Here is a 24,058-nt window from a genome sequence, read left to right on the forward strand (position 1 = left end):
TCTATCACTTATAACTTGTAGGAAGTCACAATTTGATCATCTTGTGTCTAAATTAATTTTTTTTCTCACATTAATATGATAGTTCACTTGTTACCATAAATTAAGGATAATACAATTTTCAATTTAGGTACTTCTTTCTAACATATTTTTATCATTGTGGTGGTAAAGACAATGTGATGTGGGAAACAAACTTAAAAAAGAAAAAATAGGACCGTATCATTGTTCTTGTGTAAACAAGATGTTTGATTAATAATTGTGTCAAGTTAATTTGATTGCTTTATAGATTCATAGATAAATCAAAGTGAAAAAAATTTTAAATGAAGAGGCAAAGTATATGTGTGGATATATTTTTTAGATTCATGTGGTTAAACATTAAGGTAGTTTTAAATGATAATATAATGTATAAAAAAACAATTTAGAATAGCCCGAGCGGTTCAATTTACTCGTAGCTTAAATAAATGTTGAAGTTTCGAATTTTGTCATGTGCATACAGCAACTCATTTATTAGCTAGCAGGGAGCAGCAGATCCCCACTCATTGGCCAGCAGGCAACAACAAATCTTTAGATAGAGTTTATTAGATCTATCATCTATGTGGCTATTAGAAGAGATAACTACTATTCACTTGGAAAAATAAATCAAATTTGTGTGTTTTGCTATCAAAAAAGAGTGTTCATCAAAACAAATAAGTGAAGAAAAAGGCTTAGCTTTTACCAAATTCAAACGAAAGTTTATGGATTGAATCCGTTGAAACTACTGAAATCTTTTATGATATTGCAGTTCATTATTGCATGCATGATGATAATAATAAACTATGATTTATCTTTAAACATAAAACAAGTGTTGTGTTCGTGTGGTCAACTACGATTAGTTATAGTCAATATCATAAAATATATTGTTCATGAAGCTACAGTTTACCATAAAAGATACTGTTGTTAAAATATTTATTCTTAGTGATTCATCCTTCAAATAGAAACCATCAGTCTGCTAAGTGCCTCAGACTTACATACTATAAATTTAATAAAGGCAATTGCATCTTTTTCTATCATGTAAATACTCATTGGCTATGTCTACAAAGATTTCAAGAACATGATATTGGATTCTTTTTTTTAACTGACAGAACCATTAGCCATTCAGAACATGTGGTTTACTCTTGCTCCTTAATTACTTCGATAAGAAATTAAAGCTCTTGATTGCATTCCTTTATTGTTCTTATTATTAGATTGGATTACATTGAAGAAATATACGTCACAATTTGTTATCTGATCTTAATTTTGATATACAATTTATTAGCATAATATTTACTTGATCTTGATTTATTCTTGCCAAATATATAGAAGATCAATAATTAATTTTTTACTCATGAGTCATGACTCACCGTCTAAAAAAATATTGATGAAATTTTTTTGATGTAAAATTCATCGTTTTTTTTACTAATAATATTATAAAATGAGATATATTTCAACACCATTAAAACAACATATAGTTTTATCAAATCTGACAAATTAACCATTCAAATTAATATATTGTCAACAATGTGCTAAATTGATAATGTTCGTTGTTAATGAAGATGAATTTAAAGACTAATATGAATTATAATTATAAATTTAGAAGTTAATTAAAAATTTATAAATAAATTTAAATTTGATATCAAATTTTAGAGTCTAAATTAAATATTAATTTGAACAAACTATTTTGTTCGTATAAAATCCCACAAAAGTACGTTACACCTTAATCATTTAAGTAATATTTATGGTGTATTTAGTTTGTTTTTTAAGAAAAATAGAGGAACACAAAACTCATTTAATAAGAATATTAAGGCAGTTATAATTGGATTAAGGTTAAGTTTTAAGATTTTTATATTCAAAGTTTGAACAGTTTTTTTTTAATTTATTAATTATAATAGAATAGAACGGCCTACTTATATGACAGGCTTATCACTAAGATAGAATATTATTGACCAAAATATTTGAAGCAAGACTAAATTGTTATATAAGCTTAAAGCTTGCGACTATATAGGGTAAATTTGAAATAAGACCTTTTTAAAATTGATTTGATTTTATTTGAAATAAATTAAAAATAAATTATTGTGTTTAAAATTAATGATATAAAATTTTACAAGTCGATATAATAATTTGATTTTATATTTACTATACAGTTTTTCATTACTAAATCCTTATCTTTTATATTAATATCTAAAATAATTTTTATATTTTAATACATCAAATCATTTTAATTTTAACCAAATTTTATTTAAAAAATTAAGTAATTTAAATTTAATTATAATTTTAATTAACGAGATTTACAAATCAATTAAATTTTTATTTTTAAATTAAATCAATTTAAATTCAATTATATTCCAAAGAGATGTTTAAATAATTTAACATGTTTAATTAAAAATAAAAACTCACTTATAAGTTATAATAGTGAAGTATATATTTAAAAATAAAAACTAGCACCGGGGAGCTGTTAATAGTTCGTCATGATTTAAATGCATCAGTCCGACATGAATGTTACGACTTAATTCGTACAAAAGGGCTTAGTGTTTTTAAGTTGGACAGAAACAATCTTAGATGGTGTGAAATTTTTTATATTAGTGATCGTTTTTTGATCTAGTCGATTCTATTTAGTAGGACAAGATTTTGTTGTTGTTGTTGTTTGTAGTGATCATTTCTTGATCTGAGATTTCACAAAGTTGAGTCTTATATCTACCAAGGGACTCAGATTTGCAGAATAGTTTAAAAGGGACAATTGCATCTTTTTTTGGCATGCAAGTACTCACGGAAAGTGGGGAAAATATCTAACACCAAGTGGTCAACATCGATTTCTATTTAAAGAATATGATATGGGTGTCTTTTTGTTGACTAATAGAATCATTAGCTATTTTTTAATTAGTTCTTTTTTGCCGACTTCACTTCAGAACACGTGGTTTAGTCCTGCTCTTTAATTAGAGATAATTTTAAAAGATATTTTTCTATAAAAAAAACTTTTGTGATTAACAATTTTTAATATTTTTTATTATTATTTAAACAAAAAAATATTAAATTATCTTTAATATAAGTACAAATTATATTAATGTATACGTATAAAATTTTAATAATATAAATATAAATTATATTTTTTTATGTATAAAATATTTATAAATATAAATATAAATTATTATTAATAAAAATAAGAATATTCATTATTATTAGCTATATAATATTAGTTATTGAATAAATCTATTTGAGAAGTTTTCATCGCTAAAAATTTGCCATTATTTATGAAATTCTGGACAAACATCTACTGGTAAAATGATAAACAGAGATATTGTCGGAGATATTGAGTTATTATGATTTTTTAAATGAAAAAATTTAAAAAACTTATTATATCATAAGTCAATTCAAGTTATTTTTTGATATTTTTAATTTTAAAATTTGAAAAATTAAAATAATAAAAGATTTTTTTATAATAAATTTTATATTTTTTAACTATTTAATTTTAATTGACTATTTTTATAATTAATTTTCTAACAGAATATTTTTAAATTTACAGATAATCAATAAACACATAAATATATGTTAGTTTTGTAAAAATTTCTATAATATATGTATTAAATTAAAGGTTTTATGATCTAATAATTTATCCGAAATAAGAATATCAAGACAATTATAATTACATTAAAGATTTAAGATTTTCATATTCAAAATTTGAAAAAAAAAATCAATTAATTAGTTACTGCCAATAGAGCCGCCTATCTATATGGTAGGCACATCACCAAAATAGAGCGTTCTACTTAAAATATGTTTAAAATAGAGCATTTTTAAAATTTATTTGAGTTGAAATGAATTGAAAATAAATTATTATGTTTGAAATTAATAATATAAAATTTTACAAATTGATAGAATGATTTAATTTTATAATTTTATCTTTTATTTATTATATAATTTTTCATAACTAATATCTTTATCTTTTTTATTAATCTTTTTATATTTTAACACATCAAATCATTTTAAATTTAATCATTAAATTTTATTTAAAAAATTAAATAATTTAAATTTAGTTATAATTTTAATTCATAGAATTTACAAATTAATTATATTCTAAACACATCTTTAAATAATTTAATATATTTAATTAAAAAAAATTTATATACAGTTATAAAATTTATATTTAAAAATTATTAAATAATTTAATAAATTTAATAGAATTATCTTCTAATAATTTTTAACTATTAAATTTACACATCAATCTTTTGATTAAATAATTAATCTAATATTTTATCCATCATCTTTGGACGGTTTAAATGGATTTGCCTCTTGTGCATGCATCAATTCACCCATTGACAATGACTAACAATAAATCTTTAAAAAAAGATTTCAAAACAGTTACAATTAAAGCTTTAAAATTTTCATATTCAAAATTTGAGTAGTTTTTTTTTTTTTTTTTATCTTGGTATAGAATAGAACCGGCCTATCTATATATGGCAGGCATGTCACAGAAATAGAATATCATTAATCAAAATATTTGAAGTCAAACAAAATTGTTATATAAATTCGCCATGTTATAGGGTGAATTTGAAATAAAACTTTTTTAAAATTGATTTGATTTGATTTGAAATGAATTGAAAATAAATGATTGTATTTAAAGTTAATGATATAAAATTTTATAAATTTTTATAATAATTTGATTTGATATTTATTACACAATTTTTAATTACTAATATTCTTAATTTTTATATTAATATGTAAAATATAAAAGTAATTTTTTACGTTTTAAATCATCAAATCATTTTGATTTTAACCAAATTTTATTTAAATTTAGTTATAATCTTAAATCATAGAATTTACAAATCAATTAAATTTTTATTTTAAAATTAAATCAATTTGAATTCAATTGTATTTTAAACAGGTTTAAATAATTTAACATATTTGATTAAAAATAAAAACTCACTTACAATGGTGAAGTATATATTTAAAACTCGTTTTGAGAGGTGAGTAAGCTTGATTTAATCATTAACCTAACATTTGATCCATCATCTTCCGATGAATTGGATGGATTTGTCTCTTGAATTGTTGGAATTAATTTTCCAAAGGCTATGTTTGGATGATGCCATGAATTGTCGTGCCACATGCCGCTCTTGGAGAAAGGCCGCTGACGCCATGTTTTCATCTCAACTTCCATTGATGCTCTCTCTTTCAACAAAATCTGTATCTTTATGGCCATGGATGTTTACAGCAGATAGCAACAACTTTGGAAGCTTATCCGCCCCATGGAGCAACCATGATTCTACTGTGCTGACTCAAACATGGCCGCAAGGAATCGACCGTAGCGATGCTAGGGTTCACTCGGTGCAAGGGTGGTTGATGTTCAATATATTTCATTATGTGAGAGACAAGGAGGACCAAACTTTCTCTGAGCTTTCATTCTTCAATCCGTTTTCTCGAGCCAGATTCAAGCTTCCAAGACTCTTCTTGTTTTCTGGAAAGCCGGATTATCATCAAGTTCGTGTTGCATTCAATTCTGCACCGCCGGGATCTGAGAAGTTCGTTGTTGCTTTCTTGTGTGTGTTTAGCCATCAAGAAAAAATGTATAACTTAATCACACCAGAACATACGAAGCAAAGGCTAGCTTTTATCAAATTCAAGCAAGGATCATGGATTGAATTATCCATTGAAACCGATGAAATCTTTTATGATGTTGTAGTTCATGACGATAATAAACTGTATGGTATTACCTTCAAACATGAAACAAGCGTTGTGTTCGTGTTTACCCTCGGAGATAATTATCGTGATGATCATGTCGTTGAACGATTGATTTTGCTAAATACCATAGAAGGTATTTTTTTTAGCAAATTTATTGTTAATTCTGAATTCTTCAAAACAAATCATCGGATGGTAATGGACACTAGAACTGGAGAGTTGTTGCTAGTTCGACATGAGCAAAGTACTTGTTACAAGTCATCAGTTCGTACAGAAGGGTTTAGTGTTTTCAAGTTGGACAGAAACATTCTCAGATGGTGTGAGATTTTTGATATTGGTAATTGTTTCTTGTTCTGGGATTCCATGAGTCTTGTGTTTGCTAAGGGACTTAGAGTTGCAGAACGGTTTAAGAGGGGCAATTGCATCTTTTTCTGCCATGCAAATAGTCGCATTCGATTGGATGAATTTAAAGAACATGATATTGGAGTTTTCTTCTTGGTTGATAAAACCATTAGCTATTTTTCAATTAGTTCTTCTTTGCCAATTTCACTTCGAAACATGTGGTTCAGTCCTGCTCCTTAATTATTTTGATAAGAAATTTAAGCTCTTGATTACATTCTCTTGTTATTCTTGTTATATGATTACTTGAAGAAATATATGTAATAATTTATTATCTGATCTTAATTTTATCTTGGTAAATAATTTATTAGCATGATGTTTATTGAAGATCCTAAAAACGAGATACATTTTAATACCATTAAAATAATATTGATTTATTAAATGCGGCAAATTAATGTGCTAAATTAGTATGCTAGTAATGAAAATGAGTTGAAAGATTAACGCGAATAAACATTAAATTTAAGTTAATTAAAATTTTATGAGTCAATTTAAATTCGATCTTAAACTTAGGAATCTAAATTAAGTATTAATTTAGACAATTTATTTTTTATCGTATAAAATTCCACAAAAAGTATATTATATTTTAACTATTAAATAAGTGTTTAGATTTTATTTTAAAGGAAATCTATAAAGATAAATTCCATTTAATTCTTCCCATACCAATACAAAAGGATAAAAACTTGTGTCTAATGATAAAAGGGATACAAATTTTGTGTTAAAATAGCAGAAAAAGAAGAAGAAAAGAGACATTGATATAAGCTGAGTTGATGGTGATTGGTTGAAAATTAAGTGTGACATAAGTAAGGTTAAAATTAGTAATTTTAAATGTTTGAATTTATTTTTAAATTTTTGTTAATTTTGTTAACAAATTTTTTTACGAGTATGAAATCATTTTATTTTTTAGAATAAATTTCCAGTATTTTGAATCTTTATGGATAAACATGATGCTTCATTATTTGTGTCAAATTAATTTGATTGCTTTATAGATTCATAGATAAACCAAGGTAAAAAAATTTTTTTTAAATGAATAGGCAAGGTGTATGTGTGGATATTCTTTTTAGATTTATATAGATAAGGATCAAGGTAATTTTAACTTATTAGTTACTGTCAATAAAACCGTCTACCTATATGGTAGGCACATCAACGAAATAGATCATCCTACTTCAAATAGGTTTAAAATATAATATTTTTTAAATTGATTTTATTTAAAATGAATTAAAAATAAATTACTATATTTAAAATTAATAATATAAAATTTTACAAATTGATAGAATAATTTAGACAATTACAATTACATTAAAAATTTAAGATTTTCATATTCAAAGTTTGAAAAAAAAAAAATTTAACTTATTAGGTACTGCCCAATAAAGCGCCTACTTATATGGTAGGCACATCAACCAAATAGAATGCCCTACTTAAAAGAGGAGTATTAAGTGCTAGTAACTTTTGTAATAAGTAAGGGAGTCCAAATAGGGCAGACAGAGATGGAGTGGTTCAATTTTGCCAACCGCATCCATTGCTTTCTTAAGCCAATGCAAGCATGTACTGTCACGGTCTAAATGTTTCATTTTATACATTCAAATGTAAATAAAATCTTATGTTTCTTCTTTAATTTCATATTACAACTCACTTTAGTTTTAATATATGAAGACAAATAATACATACAAAAAAGAGTTAATTAGATGCTATCATAGTTAATTTGAACTGCCATATCATGATACATTGCAGTAAAATTTATCACAATTTTTGCATTCATGGCTAATACCTATTAGAACTTGGTATTGGTGGCAAAGACCATTGAACTATAATTCAAGAATCACAAGTTATAATTTTGATTAACAGACCTGGCATCATTGATGATGACCTTAAGTCTCGGATCATGGAATGCTTCCCTGTTTGCCACTACGTATGATTTGCAGAAGTCTACCACCTCCTGATCAGTAAATAAAAAGCTTTGAAGAAATGAATTTTGATAATATAGCTCCATGGGATGTATATTATCCAACTTAGGAGACATTAATTTACCTCATCTATATCACGCATTATAACTTTGTCAATGGTATTATGCCTGAGCAATTCCCTTGCAGTGGATCCCTCTCCTCCCCCCATAATAAAAACATTCTTTGGGCTGAATGAATAAAAGTTCTAGGTAAATCACATGGGATTGGGAATGAAATTAGATTCTTAAAGAGCATATAGGAGGGAGTTACTTAGGATGGTGAAGGAGTGGTGGATGAACAAGACATTCATGGTAGATGAATTCATCTGTCTCAGCACTTTGAAGCTTCCCATCAATTACCAATGCCTGTAACAGCCACATAAACTTAGTTTCCTCCTCATAAAGGTAGATTTAATTCTTTTGTATAAAGAAGATGCTTACCTTTCCAAAGGGCTTAGTGTCCAATAGTGCAATGTCAATGTATTGGCTAGTTCCTGTATGCAATATACTACAACCGATCCAAAGAAGAAAATGAAATTACTCTTACATTAGTGTGTCTTCATAATAAAAGCAAATAAGATAATTGAAATATAGCTACACTTTGCTATGTCTTATTTTCATTATGTACTGTTTGTATATGTATGTATGTCTGCCTTTTTCATAGCCATAGGCAAAGGGAGCTTATCATTTTTTAGGATCACTTTACTTTTCCTAGCATGAGAAGCTGCAATCACCAAAGATTGTTCCACTTGTTCTATTTTTGTCTCATTTGGACTCAAAGAAGTTCTTACTTCTCTCAAGTCTCACCATATTGTCTCTGGCTTTATTATTTTCGTGAATCTTCTAAAGTTAATAAGAAAAAGTTATAATAGTAAATCTTCTAGGTGATCATTTATGAAAACTTGTGTTGCTCTCACTGTTTTACATACATGGTGCTTTTTTATACTTATTTTTTCCATGTACCAACCACATTTATCTTTGTATATGGTTCTATAATTTATGCAGATACTTTCCTCTGCGAACGGTTGGCCTATTATGGAATTGCCAGTAATCTTGTCACCTATCTAGCAACTAGACTTCATGAAGGGCCTGTTTCTGCAGCAAGGAATGTTACCACCTTTCAGGGAACATGCTACCTTACACCTCTGCTAGGATCCTTCCTTGCTGATGCATACTGGGGAAAATATTGGACAATCGTTGTGTTCTATGGAATTCATCTCATTGTAAACTCAACTAAGCCTTATTATCATGGCCTAATATCATTGCCTATATGTGTCATTATATTATTTTTTTCTTTAGTTGGTTGATGATTGAGGTTTTTGTTTTTTTTTTTTTTTTTACAGGGAATCTGCACATTGACCCTTTCAGCAATCTTTTCAGCTCAAAGTGCTGTATTCTTCCTTGGAATCTATTTGCTTGCAGTAGGGACGGGTGGGATCAAGCCATGTATATGGCCCTTTGGAGCAGACCAGTTTGATGATACAGATCTTAAGGAAAGAGCAAGTAAAGCATTATTCTTCAATTGGAACTACTTCACTGGCAACATTGGTGCACTCATAGCAACTACCATATTGGTATGGACCGAAGAAAATATAGGATGGGGACTTGGATATGGGATTGCAGCGTCGTTTATTGGTATTGGAATGATAGTGTTCTTTCATGGTACACGTACCTACCGGTTTCTTAGGCCAGGGGGAAGTCCTATTACAAGAATCTGCCAAGTGGTTGTTGCTTCTTTACATAAGAGGAAATTGGAGGTACCTCAAGATACCTCTTTCCTCTATGAAACTGTGGCAGAAAATTCATCTGTTGAAGGAAGTCTTAAACTCGTGCAAACCAATGGATTGAGGCATGTCGAAGCTTCAAATATCCTTTATTTAACACTGAATTGAACTGTTCTTGTGTTCATCTGAATAATCATTGATAGTACTACTTATGCCTCTTTGAAATTGTGTTACATCCTACAGTGCTAAGCTTTGCTTTTGTCTTCAGGTGCCTTGACAAAGCTGCAGTGAAATCAGATATAGAAAAAGGGAGTGAGGAAATAACTAATCCTTGGAGGCTTTGCACCGTGACACAGGTGGAAGAGCTGAAGATTCTAATCCGCATGATTCCAATCTGGGCAACAGGAATCATCTTCAGTTCTGTCTATGCTCAAATGTCCTCGCTGTTCATTGAACAAGGGAAAATGATGGACAGGACTATTGGTTCTTTCACAATTCCCGCGGCATCTCTTTCAACTTTTAATATAGTTGGTGTCATCATTTGGGTTCTCATCTATGATAGAGTGATTGTTAAAGTTGCAAGACACTTCACTGGCAATGCAAGAGGCTTCACGGTGTTGCAGAGAATGGGAATTGGCTTTACACTGGCTTGATAGTATACAAGGTATTGTCCCCAAGAATGTCCTCGTCTTTACAAAATAAAGTTACAATACCATTATACTCATATTTCAAGTCTCATATTACTAGGATCCTTGTGTACTTAAGTTTATTATATTTAGTTCAAAGGCAGTGTATGCATTGATGTCCTCGTTGTTTATGCTAACTAAATAGTATGCACAAATGATTAAGATCAACCTCCTGAAAGATAACTGCGCGCGCAAGTTTAATTCATTAAGATTGATGCCATTTATGAATGCTATGATTTCTTCTCAAATTTTATACTATGAATTGCCACACGTGACTTGTGTGAAAGCTATAATAATAAATTTCTGCATTCCATTCTTCAATATTTCAGTTTAAAAAAGCTATATTAATAGTCGGAAGGGGAAAGAAGGAATTATGAAGTTGGAGGGAGATTGAAGGTCACATAACTCGATCATTAGGTAGAGATTGAAAAGGAAAAGAAAATATATATCTTCCACCTTCATTCAAATTATTATACCACCAGCAAACTAGATAATAAATTAAAAGCATATGTTTATGATGATTACCATACAATAATATACATAATAAAACATGTTCCACTCTTTCTACAGAAACTAATAACATTCTACATCACAATTATAGATCAATTAAGACAGAATAATGGACTGTAGTTACCATACCATGTACACAAGCCAACAATCAGAAAAGGACAGATACTTTCCACTATCTCAGGCTTCCAAAAGAGAGAAAACAAAGTACCGAGGACAAAATTATGATGGTGGTGGATACTACCATGGGTTGAATTCAACGGATTTATTATCAACCTCATCAGTGTCTGAGCTATCTATGAGTGTATTTACCATTGTATTCACAGATTTCCAAGTCACCCCAAGGAGTGGTTGCCACTTCTTCAGTTATATCAAACCACTTTGTTTTGAAGGTTTCCCCTTTGGCCTCCCTTATTTTCTTTTCAACACGCTGCCTCTCCTCCAACCTGTAAGGTAACAGACACAACCTTATTACACATGCAATGTAAGGTGAAACTCAAAACATGTTTTTATGGTCTTGTATAGCCTCAGTGGGGGACAGATCACAGATCACAGATCACAGATTACAGATTACGATAACATAAATTTTTGGTCTTGTCTTGGTACAATTACCTCATGCAAAACTATATATCAGTCAATATTGAGTATTGGTTGTAGGATGGTGATGGTTTACTATATTTCTGAAACAGAATGCAAGGGGAGTGAAAGAAATGGTAAGGGACCTGCTCTTTTCAGCACCAGATTTGGTTATGTTACCCATCTCAAGTGCACATCTATCTGGGCGTAAACAGGAGTCCGATGGCAAGAGTTTTCTTGGAGCTGTGTCGAAACTGTTTAATTTGTGCGCAAAATATGTTAATCAAATTTGTCATCCTTTGGAACATCAGCAACATGCCACACCTGTGCAGTCAGCATGCTTAGCTTGGAGAATTTGAGCTTTCACCATTTAGCTTATCAGCAAAATAAAAAGCATAATGTATGAAATCAACCGGAAAGATGGCGCTCGATGGAAATGTAGCTGAGATGGAGAATCCTGATGATGCTGCAACAGAGAAAGGAGGCACTAGGGTAGCAGTGATTTGGTTGTGCATTTGCCATGGCCAACCGGGGAGTCCTTTGGAATGATCTATGCTGATCCTATCAGCTCTCTCCTGCCATATATTTCAACATTCCTTTGAAGCCAGGATACAAAGATTTTTGCCACATATAATAAAGCATGCCATCATGGAATTGATTACACTAGAGAGTTCAATTTCAATGGATGCAGAGTGTTGCAACGTCTGAACCTTCTTGGATATTTTGCGAAAATATAATGTTGCTGAGCTCTTTATTATTCATCATTTTGTTTATGACTGAACACCAAATAATATTTTCAGGCACTTTTCCTTTAACAAAATTGAAATACGAAAATTAAATGATATAAACACACACAGATACAATTCCCTTTATATCCAACAAGATCCATTGGCCAAAATTTCACAAAATTCATTATTTATACCTGAACATAAAAATCAACTTCTAACTTTAGGTATCATTCAAACGCATTAATGTGAAGTACTTGAAGGAAATGTGCAATCAACTCCAATTCTAAAACGAGATATCAGATAGCAAATTTACCTGATTGGGAAAGAAACTAGGATTCACGCCATTCCATGGAGAAGGATGCTCTTCAGTTGCAACCAGCCTTTCTGAAGATGGATTACCAATTACCGAATTAACATTGGTTTCCACCTGCAAACGAAGAGAACCCGACATGTTATGATCACTAGGTAGGACAAAGACGTGAAGAATTAATAGAACTATACAACAAACCTTCAAAAAGAGAAAACCATATTTGAATGAAGGCTTGTGAAAGCATAATTTTGAATGAACCTTAAAAAAATGTAGATTTGATGTTCAACTATACCATTGTTCTTCCAGCATGCATGCTGTAAGGGACCCAGGGGAACTGGAGTTGCCCCCTGTTTTCTTTCAGACCATGTCCTGGAGTTGCTATGGCCAAATTAAGTTCAAGATTAGGAATGCCAGCTGTAGTAAACAAACACAAATTCAATTTTACAGTGACATTAGTCACTTGTACATTAAGAGGAGCAAAATAGATCATTGTTATACCTTCATTGATGGCTGAAGATTTCATCTCTCCTTCATATGTACTTGGCTCAAAGTTAGTCACTGCTTCCCTTCCATTGCATTTGATAGCAGCCTTGTCATAAGCCCTGAATTCCAGAAAATCAAAAGGGATACACGTGTTGGATTGGAGCCCTAGTGAGCTTGAAAATTCAGGGTAATAAATTCAGTGCAGGTAGAATGCAATTCACGTATCACTAGGACCTTGCAGCTTCTACTTCGCTGTCGAAAGCCCAAGATATATATACCTGCATCATGAAAAGCATCGCAATCTCCATAACCGAAACGCCTTTTACCAATCGTTTCTTTAACATGCATACTACAATCTCATACATGTTTCTCCAAAAACGTAAAAAACGTAAAGACCCATTGATTACTAGGCTGCAGAAGAAACCAACTCTCTTTGCAGCCAGCTACGTACTTGAATTCCCAACGTCTAATCCTACAAGCACTATTGATCACAACTTCAATTAATATGAAAAAATGAAAAATAACATGTCCTCACTTTTTGCCAAGGAATTGTCCCATTCGAGCAAATAAAAGAAAACAAGAGAAGATCTGAGCGATTACCATTTGATTTGGATTTGAACTAATATTAGGTGGCAGAATTGAGAGTGAGAGAGACGGTATTTGAGAGTCTCGATGAAGAACTTTTTATTTTTTTTTGTCAGATGCAATTTTTTTTGGTATGAACATGATCAGAGATTAGGGTTCATGATGGAGTAATAAAGTATTAATAAGATTGAAATAATTTTTGTTAGTGTTCATGAATAACTAAGTGTATTTTTGTTTTATTTGTTAAATTATTTAAAATTTTAAATTATAAGATTAAGAGCTTGTTTGGATGAGCTTTTAAGAAAAGATTTTTGTTGAGTTATCTTTTTTTAAAAGATTTTATAGAAAAGTAAAAGTAATTTTATATTTGGATATCTATGTAAAGATGTCTTTTTATCTATCAATTATGTTTGGGTATAACAATATAAAAGTATTTTTTTGTTTATTTATTACATGAAAAATATTTTTTTTTAAGAAAAAAAGATGTAAATTACATCTTCTCAAAAAAGATCTTTTTTTGATTTTATTAGTGTTTTTACTTTTACTACTAGAAATTTACCAAACACGTTAAAAAATAAAAAAAGATCTTTTTTTATTAAAAAAAATCTTTTTTTAACAAAATAATAGCGACTAAACATGCACTAAAGCTAGTTACATTTTAAATTTTGATTAATTTAAATGGATAATTTTTGTCTAATATAAAAAAAATATTTAGATCTTTTTATAAAATTAAATAAAAATATTTTTTTATTTTTACTAAATTATAAGGATATTTTAGTAAAAATATTGATATAATATATATTTTTTACAAAAAAATCAACTGCTGACGGAAATAATATAATCTATATGATATTTTGTTATTTGTCCACGTTTTTATTATATCGATATGTATAAATTTACCATCGTATCGAAGCAAACACCTATCTTAAATTAATAATATAAAATTTTACAAATTGATAGTATAATTTAATTTTATAATTTTATCTTTTATTTATTATATAATTTTTATAACTAATATCTTTATCTTTTTTATTAATCTTTTTATATTTAAAACTCGTTTTGACAGGTGAGCCACCTTGCTTAAATCATTAACCTAACGTTTGATCCATCATCTTCCAATGGGTTCGATGGATTTAGCTCTGGAATTGTTGGAATTAATTTTCCAAAGGGTATGTTTAGATGATGCCATGAATTGTCGTGCCACATGCCGTTCTTGGCGAAAGGCCGCTGACGCCATATTTTCATCTCAGCTTCCATTGATGCTCTCTCTTTCAACAACGTGCTGTGGAAGCTTTGGAAGCTTATCCGCCCCATGGAATAACCATGATTCCACCGTGCTCACTGAAAAATGGCCGCAAGAAATCGACCGCACCTATAATAGGGTTTACTCGGTGCAAGGTTGGTTGGTGTTCAATTTATTTCATTATGAGCCGGTTAAGGGCCAAACTTTCTCTAAGCTTTCATTCTACAACCCGTTTTCTCGAGCCAGATTCAAGCTTCCAAAACTGTTCTTGTTTTCTGGAGGGCCGTGTTATTATCAACTTCGTGTTGCATTCAATTCTGCACCACTGGGGTCTGAGGAGTTCGTTGTTGTTTTCTTGTTTGTGTTTAGCTATCAAGAAAAAGTGTACAACTCAATCGGACCAGAAGATACGAAGCAAAGGCTAGCTTTTATCAAATTCAAGCAAGGATCATGTATTGAATCCATTGAAAGCGATGAAATCTTTTATGATATTCAAGTTCATGATGATAACAAACTGTATGGTCTTACCTTCAAACATCAATCAAGCGTTGTGTTCGTATTTACCCTGGGAGATAATCATCGTGATGATCCTGTCGTTGAACGATTGGTTATGCTAAATACCATACAAGATATAGATGCTGTTGGCAGATTTATTTTTTATCATGCATCCTTCAAACGAAGTCATCAGATGGTAATGGACACTAGCACTGGGGAGCTGTTGCTAGTTCGTCATTTGCGAAGTAAATGTTGCGGGTCACCAGTTCGTACAGAAGGGTTTAGTGTTTTTAAGTTGGACAAAAGCAATCTTAAATGATGTGAGATTTTTGATATTAGTGATCGTTTCTTGTTCTGGGATTACACCAAGTTGAGTCTTGTGTGTGCTAAGGAACTCAGACTTGCAGAACGGTTTAAGAGGACCAACTGCATATTTTTCTGCCATGCAAATACTCCCTGCTTCAAGCCGCCTTATCCATTTAATAATGGATTTAAAGAACATGATATAGGAGTTTTCTTTTTGACTGATAGAACCATTAGCCATTTTTCAATTAGTTCTTCTTTACCGATTTCATGTTGGAACATGTGGTTGAGTCCTGCTCCTTAATTATTTTGATAAGAATTCTAGGTGATATTTATTTTATAATTCAATAGTCCATTATACACATTCTACACTTTAACCATTGACTGCCTAGCACTACCATTTTTGTTATTATATTACGTGAAGAAATATATGTCATAATTTGTTATCTCATCTTAATTTTAATTTGGTAAAAAATTTATTAGCATGACATTTAATTGATCTGGGAAATAGAAGATCAATGATTAAAATTAAAAAAAATATTTACTGTCTAAAAAAATATTTTGATAAACTTTTTTGATGTAAGACGCATTTTTTTTATTGAAAATCCTCATTTTTAATGCCATGAAAACAATGTCGGTTTATCAAATATGATAAATTAATGTGTTAAATTAGCATGCTGTGATAATAAAAATTCAAGTTGAATACATTAGGCTTGTTTGAGATGAAGTGGCGGGTAATAATGAAGTTTGATGTAATAAGAATTAGGGAGAGTGATACTGCGGGATGAGAATATGTTGAGTCGAAGGTGTTGGGAATAAGGAGTATGACCACAATTCAATCAATCATGTGTCAAATAATTTGTTATTGTTATTATATTAAAATGTTAATATAATAAGGTCCTTGATTAAATTTAGAGATTTATCATTGTGATAGTGATCATAATATTGAGAGATAAATCTTTTATAATTTAATCTAAATTGTTCTTGGTCATAGGATTATTAAAAAGGGCATTAATAATCCGGAAAGATCAATATATATATAATGGTCTTCATTGGATGAAGATTAATAGATCTCATTTATTAAATTATATATATAGATGGTGCATATAGGGATATGACCATTGAACTGACTCACTTTGAGAATTCCTAATGGTTACAATTACCGCATATTTGTCAATAGGATATTCTCAAGATGAACATAGTAATAGAGTTTCCTTTGACCTGCGACTGTCATAGTAATTAACAATGTATTTATTATACTTTGATTCCGGACACCTAATACCCTAGGGTGCTAGTTGAATGGATATTGGGTATGATTTAAATACTTGTAGAATTAATGATTAGTCAATAAGGAATCCGTCAACTCTCGGTAAAGAGTTTGAGCTCTATGATTATAATGACTGAGATGAATAAAACCTTGGCCAAGGGGATTGAATGAATGAAGAAATGAGTTTCTTAGGTCATTCACAGTTCATTATAATAATGGTAACAAGTTAGAGTTTGACAATTAAACCATACTCTAAGGGTTAACCAAGAGCTGGAAAGATGGAAGGAATTATACTTTGTTCTTCTGAGGTTCTTAGTAAAAATATATTACTTCATACTATCGGGTCGTTGAGGAGTGTTGCTAGACGCCAACCTTGATTAGTAAATTTAGTATGACTAATTTACTACCCGCTTAGTATTGAACCTATGGGGTCACACACTAACGAGTGTTCTAATATTTGCTATAGAATTATTTAATTATTATTTTGATTTGATCAAATAAATAATTATATTAATTCAAATGGAATATTATTATATTTTTTTGCTAGCACCAAAAATATAATAATAGTATGATAATTGAGAATATTAAATGAGATTTGAGAATAATTAGTTATTCTATTTCTAAATTTGAATTATAAAGTTGGACGAGATCCTAACTGATTCTGTTTCAAATTGAGTTATGATATGATTCATAAATTTGAAAGATTCAAATTAAAATAGTAAGATATGATTCAAATTTGAATTGAGATTCAAATTTGAATTGAGATTCAAATTTAAAATCAACAACAAATCTCATACTATATATAGGTATGCCAAGAGTAGAGGTAAACATGAGAAAGACAGAGAGAATAACAAGGGTTGTTATTCCTTTACCTCTACGCACATAAATGTATGTGAGCCTAATTCTTAGAGAAGAATTTTATGGTGTGCAAAGAGTTGCAAGAGGTTTCTCAATTTAGATCAGATGTCCATTGGTCAAGAGGTTGACAACAAATGTTGGTCTCGGTGTGGATACGCATAGCGCCTTCGTACCATCGAAGGAGAAAAGGATTTTTACTAGCGTACTCAGGTATTTAAATCTGATCTACTACTATATTATATGATAGGAATAAAGTTTACACACAAAATAGATCTTTAAGGATTACCTTCTTTTCTTCCGCTGCGTGTTATGAACACATGGTAATCCTTCAGAAGGGTGCGGAATGAGAATATGTTGAGTCGAAGGGTGCCTCAGCGAAGTTTTGGTTGTGGGTTGAAGGGGTCTTACTAAAAATAATTTCAATTTTGCTTTGTGTGGTGTATGGAGTTCAAGTTATGTCAGCCTTTATGGGAGACTTCAACAAGATTGTGCAGGTGAAGGGGAGAAAGGATGCTGTCATATTAACAGAGTTTTAGTAAGAATTGAATAAAAGAAGATATGCAATTAGTGGACTTTTGCTTAGAGATCTTGCAATTGGATTGACAGAGTTTTAGTAGGATTAGAGTGGTTGAAGATGTTTCTACGAGTACAAAATTAGGAGTACAAAATCAAGAGTACACTAAAAGAAGGAGGAGCACAAAAAATGATTGATGAGTTTTTTTTGCAATTTTTTTTAAACTTTTTTATTTGCTTTTTGTTGTTCTTGCTCCGCTTATTGTGTTGAGCTTTCTTGTTCAACAAAAAGACTAACGCGAATAACGATTATAAATGTAAACATCAATCTTAAGTTAATTAAAATTTTATGAGTCAATTTGAATTTCACTTTAAACTTGAGAATCTAAATTAAATATTAACTTAAAAATTTTATTTTTGCTCGGCACAAAGTATCATAAAACTATATTTTATTTTTACTATTCAAGTAATATTTGCTAAGACAAAGCCGGTTTAATTTTTTACATACAAATACAAAAGGATAAAAATTTGTGTCCATTGACAAAAAGGATACAAATTTATTGTTTTTATTTTTTTCATAAAATTCTAAAAATAAAGCATTCACAATGAAAACAAAAAATAAAAATACAACTAAATCCAAGACAACTCTTTATTCTTATTATTCTTGTTATCATGACAATTTATGGTTTGATCTTAATTTTGACATAGCATAATGTTTATTTATCTTGATTTATTCTTGCATCTATATAGGCAACTAATATGAACAGGTTAGCCATCAACCATACTATATGTAAATACACAAGTTAACTTTTTACCTAACTTTAAATTTTTGTTCATTTGACCATGTATATTTGATTAAATACACAAGTTGTTTACATTCCTCCAAAAATTCACCGTACAACCTTAGCTTCCATAGCTTATTTGATTAAATCTTGGAACATTTTTTACAAATGATCCTTCTTCAAACTTCTATCACTTATAAGAAGTCACAATTTGATCATCTTATGTCTAAATTAATTTTAATTTTTTTCACACTAGTATGATAGTTCACTTGTTACCATAAATTAAAGATAATACAATTTTCAATTTAGGTACTTCTTTCTAGCATATTTCAATCATTATTGTGGTAAGGACAATGTGATGTGCGAAACAAACTTGAAAAAGAAAAAATAGGACAGTGTCATTGTTCTTGTGTAAACAAGATGTTTGATTAATTGTGTCAAGTTAATTTGATTGTTTAATAGATTCATAGATAAACTAATGTGAAAGATAATTTTTAAATGAATAGGCAAGGTGTATGTGTGGATATTTTTTTTAGATTCAAATAGTTAAGTATGAAGGTAATTTTAAATGATAATATAATATAAAATCAATTTGGATTGGTTGATTGGTTCAACTCACTAGTCCACTTAAACAAATATTAGAGGTTCGAATTCTACCTGCTGCATGCAGCAATTCACCCACTCTTAAATGCAGTTCAGATCTGCATGCCCATTAATAGAGATAACTACTGTTTACTTATAAAAATGAACTAAATTTATGTGTTTTTCTATAACCTATCAAGTAAGAGTGTTCATCAAAACAACATAAGTGAACAAAAGGCTAGCTTTTATCAAATTCAAACAAAGGTTTATGATTGAATCCATTGAAACTATTGAAATCTTTTATGATATTGCAGTTCATGATGATAATAATAAAATGTATGATTTATCTTCAAACATAAAACAAGTGTTGTGTTTGTATCGATCAACGATTAGTTATAGTCAAATAAGACTGTTGTTGAAATATTTATTCTTAATGATTGTTGTTGAAATATTTATTCTTAATGATTCATCTTTCAAATAAGAACCATTAAAACGAGATGTATTTGAATACCATTAAAATAACATCATTTGATCAAATGTGATAAATTAGGGTGTCAAATTAAGTATGTTATTAATAAAGATGAATTTAAAAACTAATATGAATTATAATTATAACTTTAGAAATCAATTTTGAGTCAATTGAAATTTTATGAATAAAAATTTAAATTCAACATCAAATTTTAGAATCTAAATTAAGGATTAACTTGAATAAACTATTTTGCTCATACAAAATCTCACAAAGGTATGTTACATCTTGACCATTCAAATAGTATTTATGGTGTGTTTAAAAAAAAAACAGAAAAAGACAACTCATTTAATTATTCACAAACAAATACAAAAGGATAAAAACTTGTGTCCAATCTCCAATGAAATAAGGGATACAAATTTTGTGATAGAGGTGTTTGTTCATTGTGAGGAAGAAACAAGTTCAGAAGACTTTGTCAGTTTTTTTTCTATTCACACTCTTCAAATGTATTGAAAGTAGAGGTAATTATTGTATTTTACATATGTTCTTGCTGTTATTAATAATATCCAATTTCTGATTTTTCTGATTATTTGAAGATTTAATATCTAATAATTTTTTGGTTATCTCTGCTGTTCATAATGTTGTTATTTTTTGTTTCCTCCTGTATGGTATTTTCATTATGCAATTTTTATATTTTCAATTTATTACTCAAACTAATATAGGATAGTGGAAATTATTGTTATTTTTTTATAATAAATTTATTTTTTAATTAATTAGTTCCAGTTGGCTATACTTTTAATTAGTTTGCTAGCAAAACTTTACAAATAAATATAAGAAAACATAATAGTTCCCAATATTGTGTTTCTTGAGAAGCTACATATATGCTGGTTTTGTAGAAGTTTCCATAATACATGCATTAAAAAATTCTACAACCCTATAAATTTTTTGAAATAAGGATACTAAAGCAGTTACAATTAGACTAAAGTTTTAAAATTTTCATATTCAAAATTGGTGTTGCTTATGATGCCCAAAAGGTATTGTCTAATTACTAAAATAGATAAATAATTAATTTTAAATTCAAAAGTATAAAAGTTAAAAAAGTTTAAATATTTTAATGTCACTATAAAAAGTAATTTAGGCAAAAGTTAAACACCAAACAAAAAGCACCATAGAATTGCCCTTCAAAATTTGAGCAATTTTGTTTGGATTTGCCTCTTCTGAAGTTGTTCATTTACTTTGAAGAGAAAAGTAAATGAATAAATGGTTCTGCTCATCTTAAATAAATAAATTTATTAAAAAAATTAAAAGTAGCCTTTTGAATAGAATTCCTTAAAAATCGTGCGAGTAGCAGCTTCCAAGACATTTTTTCTTTTTATTTCATCTTCTTTCTATTTTATTTAGTTTTTTCTTTCTTTTTTTTCAACAAAAAAAATATTTTTTGTTCTATTTTTTCACAATATTTAATTCTCTCTTGTCTTTTTCATTATCATGTTCTTCCATGATATTGTTATTGTTTTGGTTATCTTCTTTTTTATTTTTGTCTTTTATAACTTACATTTAAAGTTTTGTCATGAAAGAGATTAATGGTGATCACTAGTAATTTTTCATCTTTTTTGAATTTTGAATAATTTTTTAAAAAATCTGATAAAAAAATAAAATTAATTAATTTAAATTGGATTAAGAAATGTTTTTTTTATTTTTTATTTTAATCTAAAAAAATACTTATGTAAATGTACTAAATCTTTTTTAGATAAATGTACTCAATTTTTTTGTTTATACTTGAAATAAGAATCTAATTGAGAACAAACTAAAGAGTGTTTTTTTTTTTTTTGATTAAAACTAAAGAGTGTTTAGAATAACTAATGATGTGATGTTGATTTAATAGATCTCTAATAAATTTATATTAATATACATTAAATTAATTTATTTATATTTTTATGTATTTTTATGTGTTTATGATACTTGTTTTATGTCTAATGTTGTAATTTAAATTTAAATGTACGACTGGTTAAAAAAAATATATTATCATCAAAATAGATAAATAATAAAAAATATAAACAAAACAATCATCTCAAATTTCTTAAAGTCATTCGTTATAAATTCAAAAAAAAATTACAAAGTTTAAATAAATAGCTTTTCATTCTATCATTTAGTTATCTAAATTTGGTATTGTAACTTCACTCCATTTGGTGCTATAAATGGATTCCATGATTGAAATGGCAAAATAGCTTGATTTTCAATATTTGAAGTGAAAATTTCAACCTGCAATATAAATACTATTATAAGAAAAATAATAATATCAGAAAAATTTCAATAAATTTTAAAAATGTTAAAAAAATGATAATAAGAAATGAAAAATATTACAACCTGAAAATTGTCAAACATCAAAACTCATCATTCCACCATAATTTTTCCAGAAGTCTTTAGCTTCTAGTACGGTGTCAAATTGCATGCCTAATTTTGGTATTTTTTTTGCTATAATTGGCTTGAACAAAATAAATAATAAAATTCTAAATATAATTGTTATAAACATACAAAAATAAGAGTACTAAAATAAGAGTACAAATATAATTGTTATAAATATACTGAAAAAAGTAATTAATGTAAAATTGTGTTGTGCAATTTGGATTTTTTCCATGTTTTGAGAAATTAATTGGCAATTTTTTAAAAATATAAAAAAATAATATATTGAGTAAAATATTATCAAATATATAAAAGATTAATTGGCGTCTTCAATGTTTGTACGGTCTTCCTCTTCATCATTTTTTATTCAATACAAATTTTATTGTTATAGGCATTCAGTTTTGCAGAAATTTAATTCTGCGCGTTATCTTTGTGAAGTGTTGCGTTTTTTTTTATTATTTTTTTAATAATTAATGTTTTGATTCTTTTAATGCATTTGTTTATTATTTATTTATTTAAGATGATTAGAACCATTTATACTATTAATGGCTTAGATTGTATTACTTTTTTTTTTTGAAGGAAATGAACAACTTTAGAGGAGACAAATTCATTCTTTTTAACTTACTATAAAATAGAACAGCTTATCCCTATATAGCAGGTATATCACCAGGATAGAATATCATTGACTAAAATATTTGAAGCAAGACAAAATTGAAAAATAAAATTGGGACTATATACAGGGTGAATTTGAAATAAATTTTTTTAAGAATTGATTTGATTTGATTTGAAATGAATTGAAAATAAATTATTATATGTTGGAATTAATGATATAAAATTTTACAGATTAATATAATAATTTAATTTTTTATTTACTACAGTTTTTCATTACTAATATTCTTATTTTTAATTAGTTACCCCCTAATTGGTTTGCTAACAAAACCTTACAAGTAAATATAAAAAATATAGTAGCTCCCAATATTACACTCTCAGCTAGACTACATATATGCTGATTTTGTACAAGCTTTTATAATATATGTATTGAAAAAGTTCTACAATCCTATAATTTTTTCGAAATAAGAATATTAAGGCAGTTACAATTGGATTGAAGTTTAATATTTTCATATTTAAAGTTTGAGCAATTTTTTTCTAACTTACCATAGAATAAAACGACATCTCCTTAAATAATAGGTATATCACTAGGATAGAATATTAATGAACAAAATATTTGAAGCAAGACAAAATTGAAAAATAAGATTAAGACTATATACAGGATGAATTTGAAATAATTTTTTTTTAGAATTGATTTGATTTGATTTGAAATGAATTGGAAATAAATTATTGTGTATTGAAATTAATGATATAAAATTTTACATGTTGATATAATAATTTAATTTTTTATATACTACCGTTTTTCATTACTAAAATTCTTATTTTTAATATTAATATCTGAAATATAAAAATAATTGTTTATATTTTAACACATCAAATCATTTTAATTCTAACAAAAATTTTATTTTAAAAAAATTAAAT

The 24,058-nt window shown here is 28.3% G+C and overlaps 2 protein-coding genes and 1 long non-coding RNA gene across 3 annotated transcripts; 1 reads left to right on the top strand and 2 right to left on the bottom strand.

The window, feature by feature from the left end:
• Positions 1-8,130: 8,130 nt before the first annotated feature.
• On the bottom strand, positions 8,131-8,490 carry LOC130960656 (uncharacterized). Its single transcript, XR_009079188.1, has 3 exons — positions 8,459-8,490; positions 8,289-8,383; positions 8,131-8,206 (listed from the first exon to the last, which is right to left on the bottom strand). It is a non-coding gene; the product is annotated as an uncharacterized LOC130960656 (long non-coding RNA).
• A 456-nt stretch (positions 8,491-8,946) lies between these two features.
• Positions 8,947-10,394, top strand: LOC130963609 (protein NRT1/ PTR FAMILY 8.3-like). Its single transcript, XM_057889711.1, has 3 exons — positions 8,947-9,240; positions 9,361-9,866; positions 10,010-10,394. The coding sequence occupies exons 1-3, from the start codon at positions 8,947-8,949 to the stop codon at positions 10,392-10,394; spliced, it is 1,185 nt and encodes a 394-aa protein (XP_057745694.1).
• A 594-nt stretch (positions 10,395-10,988) lies between these two features.
• LOC130962242 (APETALA2-like protein 1) lies at positions 10,989-13,696 on the bottom strand. The gene is made up of 7 exons (XM_057888399.1): positions 13,266-13,696; positions 13,047-13,150; positions 12,841-12,962; positions 12,552-12,665; positions 11,924-12,085; positions 11,657-11,834; positions 10,989-11,380 (listed from the first exon to the last, which is right to left on the bottom strand). The coding sequence occupies exons 1-6, from the start codon at positions 13,394-13,396 to the stop codon at positions 11,790-11,792; spliced, it is 678 nt and encodes a 225-aa protein (XP_057744382.1). The 5' UTR covers positions 13,397-13,696; the 3' UTR covers positions 10,989-11,380; positions 11,657-11,789.
• Positions 13,697-24,058: the final 10,362 nt, after the last annotated feature.

This window comes from Arachis stenosperma, chromosome 2 (genome assembly GCF_014773155.1).
Source record: "Arachis stenosperma cultivar V10309 chromosome 2, arast.V10309.gnm1.PFL2, whole genome shotgun sequence".
Classification (NCBI taxonomy): domain Eukaryota; kingdom Viridiplantae; phylum Streptophyta; class Magnoliopsida; order Fabales; family Fabaceae; genus Arachis; species Arachis stenosperma.

Coding starts and splice junctions, on each gene's coding strand:
- LOC130962242 (XM_057888399.1), bottom strand. CDS start 13,396: ATGTATGAGATTGTAGTATGCATGTTAAAGAAACGATTGGTAAAAGGC. Junction 13,151..13,265: donor AGCGAAGTAGAAGCTGCAAG/GTCCTAGTGATA, acceptor TCTGGAATTCAG/GGCTTATGACAAGGCTGCTA. Junction 12,666..12,840: donor TGCATGCTGGAAGAACAATG/GTATAGTTGAAC, acceptor CTTCGTTTGCAG/GTGGAAACCAATGTTAATTC.
- LOC130963609 (XM_057889711.1), top strand. CDS start 8,947: ATGGTGCTTTTTTATACTTATTTTTTCCATGTACCAACCACATTTATC. Junction 9,241..9,360: donor TCTATGGAATTCATCTCATT/GTAAACTCAACT, acceptor TTTTTTTTACAG/GGAATCTGCACATTGACCCT. Junction 9,867..10,009: donor GTGCAAACCAATGGATTGAG/GCATGTCGAAGC, acceptor TTTTGTCTTCAG/GTGCCTTGACAAAGCTGCAG.